General features: G+C 32.3%; 1 protein-coding gene across 4 annotated transcripts in view; it reads left to right on the top strand.

Moving 5' to 3' along the window:
- The window catches only part of LOC106470737 (dual serine/threonine and tyrosine protein kinase-like), a 48544-nt gene extending 45136 nt beyond the window's left edge, over positions 1–3408 (top strand). For 3 of the 4 annotated variants that reach the window (XM_022399377.1, XM_022399375.1, XM_022399378.1), the window contains 2 exons: positions 1523–1772; positions 2258–2730. In XM_022399377.1, the coding sequence (XP_022255085.1) occupies positions 1523–1772; positions 2258–2517 (510 nt within the window). In that variant the 3' untranslated portion in view covers positions 2518–2730. Of the gene's footprint in view, positions 1–1522; positions 1773–2257; positions 2731–2941 lie in introns of those variants that run through there. The other variant, XM_022399376.1, reaches the window with a different exon arrangement.
- Positions 3409–8652: the final 5244 nt, after the last annotated feature.

Raw genomic sequence — 8652 nt, 5'->3', positions numbered from 1 at the left:
GTGTACATGGTTTAGTACAGTAGATGTTAGTGTATAAAGATTCTTGTTCTATTGGTGTATATGGTTTAGTACAATAGATGTTAGCATATAAAGATTCTTGTTCCAGTTGTGTACATGGTTTAGTACAGTAGATGTTAGTGTATAAAGATTCTTGTTCCAGTTGTGTACATGGTTTAGTACAGTAGATGTTAGTGTGTAAAGATTATTGTTCCAGTTGTGTACATGGTTTAGTACAATATATGTTAGTATGTAAAGATTATTGTTCCAGTTGTGTACATGGTTTAGTACAGTAGATGTTAGTGTATAAAGATTCTTGTTCCAGTTGTGTACATGGTTTAGTACAGTAGATGTTAGTGTGTAAAGATTATTGTTCCAGTTGTGTACATGGTTTAGTACAGTAGATATTAGTGTATAAAGATTTTTGTTCCAGTTGTGTTCATAGTTTAGTACAGTAGATGTTAGTGTATAAAGATTGTTGTTCCAGTTGTGTCCATGGTTTAGTATAGTAGATGTTAGTGTGTAAAGATTATTGTTCCAGTTGTGTACATGGTTTAGTACAGTAGATGTTAGTGTGTAAAGATTATTGTTCCAGTTGTGTACATGGTTTAGTACAGTAGATGTTACTATATTAAACCATGAACTCAACTGGAACAATAATTTGTACACATTAACATCTACTATACTAAACCATGTACACAACTGGAACAAAAATCTTTATACACTAACATCTACTGTACTAAACCATGAACACAACTGGAACAATAATCTTTACATACTAACATCTACTGTACTAAACCATGTACACAACTGGAACAATAATCTTTACACACTAACATCTACTGTACTAAACCACATACACCAATAGAACAAGAATCTTTATACACTAACATCTACTGTACTAAACCATGTACACAACTGGAACAAGAATCTTTACATACTAACATCTACTATACTAAACTATGAACACAACTGGAACAATAATCTTTATACACTAACATCTACTGTACTAAACCATGAACACAACTGGAACAATAATCTTTACATACTAGATGCTAGAAATGTTTGAACTGTAATAAGTCACTGGGAATATAGATATTGATGAACTGTGAAAATTTAAAATTCTACAGCTTGGTGAAGTTTATTTTCTTATTAATTAAAACCTATTATTCAGAATAATAACAATCTGTATTTCTCATACTTTTTTATCTGTCCTAGTTTGTCTAGTAATTTAGGTTGCTCTTTGTCCTGATGTTGACTTAAATCATAAAGAATGTCCTTTAAAGTGATTTATTACAGCTCTTGGTTGACACTGATCTTCATTAGTTATAAATTTAACACTGTTTCAAAACATTTACAGTGTATCTTGTCAACTAAATAATCCTTTAAAATTGAATTTCAAGGAATAATCAATAAATAGCTTTGATTGAGAATATATATATATATATATATGTGTGTGTGTGTATTTTTAAAATCTGTGAAAATAAACTTTTTTAAAATTGATTTATAACATCATATATTTTAGCTGGATGCTTCAAACAGAGCAAAACTAACAGACTTAGGCTTCTGTAAACCTAAAGCAATGATGTCAGGCAGTATTGTTGGAACACCGATCCACATGGCTCCAGAACTGTTTACTGGACACTATGATAGTAGCGTGGATGTTTATGCCTTTGGAATTCTCTTCTGGTACTTATGTGCTGGTGACGTCAAAATGCCACACATTTTTGAACAGTGTCAAACCAAGGACCAACTTTTTCACTCTGTTATGAGAGGTAATGTAGTAATACTTGTGTAATGTCTTCAGATTTAACATACATGTAATAATGCTTCTGTTGGATTTTACATACATGTAGTAACTCTTCCATGAGATCTTGCTTAGATGTAGTAACTCCTCTGTTGGATCTTATATACATGTACCTACTCCTCCATCAGATCTTGTGTACATGTTATAATGCTCCTGTTTGATCTTACATAAATGTAGCAACTTCTGTGTTGCATTTTAAATACATGTAGCAATTCCTTTGTTTAATGTTACATACATGTAGTAACTCCTCCATCAGATCTTACATAGATGCAGTAATGCTTCTGTTGGATCTTACATACATGTAGTAACTTCTGTATTAAATTATGCTCTCACATTCTAACATTTAACTTTAGTGTCCAGTAATGAGGCACCACTACAAGGTTGTTATTATATTTAATAAAGTTTTAATACAGTAGTTTATTTATTAATGTTGATAGTAATCTACTGTTTCAGGTGGACGTCCAGAAAAGTTGCCACAATTTAGTGAAGACTGTTGGAAGCTGATGTCCGAATGTTGGGCTATGGACCCAAAAAATCGTCCTTTATTAGGAGACGTGGAGCCTCGACTGAAGGTGATCATGGAGTGCTATCGAACTAATCCTCGATTCAATGAAAATCAGAATGGCCCAAAGCAAGTCCCTCGACAGAGACGGGCTAGAATCACCATGCCGGTAGTTTATTCAGAGCTTATAAGAAATGAAGGGGTCATATAAGTTATAATTTTACTGAAAGAACTTTCAGAAATGAACAGTTTCTCATTTGGCAGTGGTTTTTAAAATCACTACTTACAGGAGATAAATTGAATCATACCTTTTATCACTCAACACAAGCCTGTATGACCTAATATATACCATACATGTTGGTTTCTATTCACTTCTTGAATTTCTTTATGTCCTTGTACCACTCAACACAATCCTGTATGACCTGATATATACCATACATGTTGGTTTCTATTCTCTTCTTGAATTTCTTTATGTCCTTGTATCACTCAACGCAAGCCTGTAAGACCCAATAAATACTGTACATGTTGGTTTTTACTTCTATGTTTCTTGGAGCCCAGGAAAGTAATTCTCACAACGTTGATTACACTCATAATGTAAGCTATTTTCACACTATTACGATTTTTTACTTTCTCAGTAGTTTCCAACTTCTCTGGTGTTACTGTTTGCTCAGGAATACTAGTCTCGATCATGTCACCAAGTTATTGAATGAACTGAGAAGCAACATGTCTAGAAGCATAAGAATCTTCATCAACAACAAGGCATGTAAGATTATCAGTTTAAGCTACACTTAGAAAAAATTACACAAATGTTTAGTTGGAATTAAATGGGGTTGTTTATGTTACTGATTGATTTTTTTACGTAGTTAGCAGATTATGTTGAAGTTTTCTACTGGCAATAGGAAATCTTGAAGTTTAATGGTAAGAATGTTAAGTTTTTATATATTACTGTGAGATTTTTTTTTTTATATGGTTAGCAGATTATATTAAAGTTTTCTACTGGTGGTAGGAAATCTATATAAAGTTTAGTGGTAACAACATGAAGTTTGTCAGAATTTGAAATAAAAAATAAATGTATAACTTTCCTTTTTGCCAACTGTTAAAATAAAAAGGCTTTTACTTATATTTTTTAATAGTATTGTTACATCTCTGGTTGTTTGTTTGTTAATTCCTTAGAAATTCTTTCCGAGAAGCTTCAGCGATACAAGTCCTTTCTTAAATAAAACTAGTTTATTCTTTCTCAACTCAACTTTGCAATACACTTAATTTCCACAGTCACTTTAACCTAAACACATGCTATAATTCACAACGATTCATGCATTTTACTTACAGTCACTACCGCGCTTGACTCAATTGTCCGTCTCTGTCTCTGCCTGTCTACAATTCTATCCCATCACTTCATTTGCTGGCTTATATATACAAAACTAGAGGGCGCGTGGAGAAGACAAGAGTTGCCAGGAACAGACATGATCCTTTTAGAATCTCATGACGTGTTACTAGCGTCACGTGACTTCCGCTGTCGTAACAGTATAAATATATATACTATATTGTTGTTGGGCTTAGGATTCTTCTGCAGTAGGTGTCTATGACTTGTTAGCAATAAATTCAATGATGAATAAACAGCACGCACTTCACTTGTTTTCAAAATAATATATGTATTCAGAACAAGTTAACATATATGCAATAAATTCTTCAATACTATAGATATTATGGGTATATCATAAATACTATATATGTAGTACTCTCCTTCTTGTCAAATATCCACTTAGGCCTGTTCAATTACTTTAGAATTTCAGTTGCCAAGCCTAACTAGCTAAAACTAAACAATAATAAAATATTCACTAACAAAAATGTATTAATCACTCATATCTAAACCAAACAGTCTTTTATATCATGACAAAGTTTTTTGATGTTACCACATAATTTTTACATGGTTAGCAGATTACGTTGAAATTTTCTTCTGATGGTAGGAAATCTTGAAGTTTAGTGGTAAGAATGTGAAATTGTTTGATGTTACAATGTGGTTTTTTGTTTGGTTAGTAGATGATGTTGAAGTTTTTTAAACAGTTTTATTTTTCGAAGAAGTTGGCTTCAATATTGCACTTAAATATTCTACTGTCAGATTGCTTGCTTTACAGACAGTCTACATCATTCAAAGAAAATTTTGGTTGAGGAAAGGGAAGGATTTTATTTTACTTCTGTAGCTGTCTTGCAATATTTTCGACTTGAGCAGAAAATGTGTAATACACTAAGAGAAACTTGATTTGTAAAATGATTTATATGATTGCAACTACATTATTTGAGAAAAATTTCTGTTACATTTATCTGTTAACTTGATGAAACATTTAAATTAATTTGAAGTATAATTTTAAATAGAGATTTAATATTTGATGTTATGTACATGTTCCATTCTACATGTTAGCTTGTGTTACAATTGTTGAGTAGTTGTGATTGATACATAGTTATCATTTATAGTTGTCAAAACAAAGATAATTGAATGAAATCCATTACTCTTAAAGTATTTCATCCTCACAATCACTATATTTTGGCTAGGAAAAAGAATACCAAGTTGTAAGCTACGTTTCTCTTAGCTCACACAGGATCTTGAAAACACTATGGAACTTCCAAGTTGTAAGCTACGTTTCTCTTAGCTCACACAGGATCTTGAAAACACTATGGAACTTCCAAGTTGTAAGCTACGTTTCTCTTAGCTCACACAGGATCTTGAAAACACTATGGAACTTGCATTCGATGCAGACAAATATTAGAATAATAAAGTGTGACTATTTGAGTAACTTTCCGTACAGTAATGAGTAAAGTTATTTTTTGACAGTAAAAAAACAAAACAAACTGAATTCCATTTGAAGTAGTAACATAACATTACATTCTTGTTAATGTTGAAGTAGTAACATAACATTACATTCTTGTCAATGTTGTAATAGTAACATAACATTACATTCTTGTTAATTTTGTAATAGTAACATAACATTAAATTCTTGTTAATGTTGAAGTAGTAACATAACATTACATTCTTGTTAATTTTGAAGTAGTAACATAACATTACATTCTTGTTAATTTTGAAGTAGTAACATAACATTACATTCTTGTTAATTTTGAAGTAGTAACATAACATTACATTCTTGTTAATTTTGAAGTAGTAACATAACATTACAATGTTGAAGTAGTAACATAACATTACATTCTTGTCAATGTTGTAATAGTAACATAACATTACATTCTTGTTAATGTTGAAGTAGTAACATAACATTACATTCTTGTTAATGTTGAAGTAGTAACATAACATTACATTCTTGTCAATGTTGTAATAGTAACATAACATTACATTCTTGTTAATTTTGTAATAGTAACATAACATTACATTCTTGTTAATTTTGTAATAGTGACATAGCATGAGTCTTATTAATGTTGTTACATAACACCACTGTGTTGTTAGTGTTGTAGTATTTCCATAACACCACTCTGTTGTTAATGTTGTAGAAGTTCCATAACACCACTGTGTTGTTAGTGTTGTACAAGTTCCAGAACACCACTGTGTTGTTAGTGTTGTAGTAGTTCCATAATACCACTGTGTTGTTAATGTTGTAGTAGTTCCATAACACCACTGTGTTGTTAATGTTGTGGAAGTTTCATAACACCACCGTGTTGTTAATGTTGTAGTATTTCCATAACACCACTCTATTGCTAATGTTGTAGAAGTTCCATAACACCACTGTGTTGTTAGTGTTGTACAAGTTCCATAACACCACTGTGTTGTACAAGTTCCATAACACTACTGTGTTGTAGTAGTTCCATAATACCACTCTGTTGTTAATGCTGTAGTAGTTCCATAACACCACTCTGTTGTTAATGTTGTGGAAGTTTCATAACACCACTGTGTTGTTAGTGTTGTAGTATTTCCATAACACCACTGTGTTGTTAGTGTTGTAGTATTTCCATAACACCACTCTGTTGTTAATGTTGTAGTAGTTCCATAACACCACTGTGTTGTTAATGTTGTTCCATAACACCACTGTGTTGTTAATGCTGTAGTAGTTCCATAACACCACTGTGTTGTTAATGTTGTAGTAGTTCCATAACACCACTGTGTTGTTAGTGTTGTACAAGTTCCAGAACACCACTGTGTTGTTAGTGTTGTAGTAGTTCCATAATACCACTGTGTTGTTAATGTTGTAATAGTTCCATAACACCACTGTGTTGTTAATGTTGTTCCATAACACCACTGTGTTGTTAATGTTGTAGTAGTTCCATAATACCACTATGTTGTTAGTGTTGTAGTAGTTCCATAACACCACTGTGTTGTAGTAGCATGTAGTTACATAACATATGGATGACAAGGAATCACTTAGTTTTTCAAGGCTGTCCCTGTATATCCACCCTTGAGGAAAAGTAAAAAATTAAGTCCATCCTTTATTTTTCAATTCATGATGTTAGAAAAACACGTAGGTTCAAGAAGTTTTGATAGAAATGAATAAAAAAAACCTATAACCCGAGCGCTTTTGAAAGGTGGACCTTTTTTTCTTCAGGTGCAACTGGGAATTTTTCAAGAAATCATTGATTCCTCTTTAACTCTTGTAAAGTACAGGCCTCAATCGACTCTCGCTAATGGTAACTCGTTCCATAACCAATTTATCCTGTTAGCAAAATCAAAAACAACACAGTAAAAAAGAAACCTACACTGTTACCGAGGTCTCATCTAGTAATCTGAAGTATGCATTAGGGCTAGACAGTATTGTCACTTGTGTTAATATTGATTATATTATACTAGTCTGGCCTGAAACATTGTCATTTATTTTATAATTCAATGTTTAACTGACTGTTATTAGCCTAGACTATTATAAGCTGTTATCAACCATATTAGGAAAGTGGAAGGAAATAAAGTGTATGAAACACTTGGTGAAGCCTTCAAATTTCAATGGCAGCTTAACAACAGTTAATCTAGATATTTCTAAGATATTACAAATGAGTTCTTATTTTACATGCTGGCATGTATTTGTACTTTTCTGAATGAATAAAGATATGTCATAATGAAAATCGTGATATCTTATCGTTGTTGTTCAGTTTCTTGGCAATTCTTCAAAGTATACATCATTCTTCATCTATAATTTATATACAACTTCAGCGGGTTAGTTTTGTAATCGTAATTTTACGTAGACTTATCTCTATGTTATGTTTGTTTGTAATTATGCACAAAGCTACACAATGGGCTATCTGTGCTCTGCCCATCACGGGTATCGAAACCTGGTTTCTAGAATTGTAAGTCTGCAGATATACCACTGTGCCACTGGGGGGCCTCTATGTTATGAGATTGTGTACAAAATGGCCAGGAATTAGAAATACTTGCGATGCTAAAACTGAATGATATTCAGTTATTGTAATGATTTCTGTTGTTGGATACTGTTACGTCTCTCGTCGTTTGTTAATTTCCCATATAATTTCTTTGCGATGAAACTTCTGCGATACAAGTCCTTTCTTAAATAAAACTAGTTTATTCTTTCTCAATACAACTTTGCAATACACTTAATTTCCACAGTCACTTTAACTTAAACACACACTATAATTCACAACGATTTACACACGTTACTTTCGGCTCGACTCGATTATCTGTCTCTGTCTCCCTGTCTGCTATTCAATTCCGATTGAATAGTCTCACGTTAACCGGTGCACTTATATACAGGAATAGAGGGCGCCTAGCACATACTGGATTTTTCGTGATGTTCCCCGATCCTTCGAGAATATCATGATGTGTTACCAGAGTCACGTGAGTACCGCTGTCGTAATAATACAAAGTCCTGTCCGCCAACAAAAGCATTTAATTAATTTCACCTTCTTTAATTAAGTTAGCTTTACTGATTTTCAATGATAATCATAATTTCACAGTTGAAGTTAACACAATTATTTCACTTTCACGTTAACTAATATGGTAAATTATAAACATAGCCTATAACACTGTCACTCTCCCTGAATTGTGATGTTTTTGAACAAACATATTACACACACAAAAAAAAAATCAATGATACGTTAAGTTCAAGCTTCTGTTATTAACAATAAAACACTAGTATTCGTAAATGTATACATTACAATAATTGATTGTGTGAAACCATTTTTATTTAAGAAAAATCTTTATTTATTTCCTTACTGTCCAGTTAGAAAATATTTTGGTCAGTTTCCTTTCTGTGGCTTATGGTATGAAAATGGGACGACCTCTAGCCCTTTATCAACACTTGCTGTTTCTGATATGTGGGCATATTGTACTGTTACATCTCTGTTCGTTTGATAATTTCCCGTAAAAAATTCTTCCCGAGAAACTTAAGCGATACAAGTCTTTTCT

Source organism: Limulus polyphemus, unplaced genomic scaffold (genome assembly GCF_000517525.1).
Source record: "Limulus polyphemus unplaced genomic scaffold, Limulus_polyphemus-2.1.2 Scaffold4191, whole genome shotgun sequence".
Lineage (NCBI taxonomy): Eukaryota > Metazoa > Arthropoda > Merostomata > Xiphosura > Limulidae > Limulus > Limulus polyphemus.
Note: the sequence above shows the minus strand (reverse complement) of the source record. Positions and strands in the feature narration are given on the sequence as shown.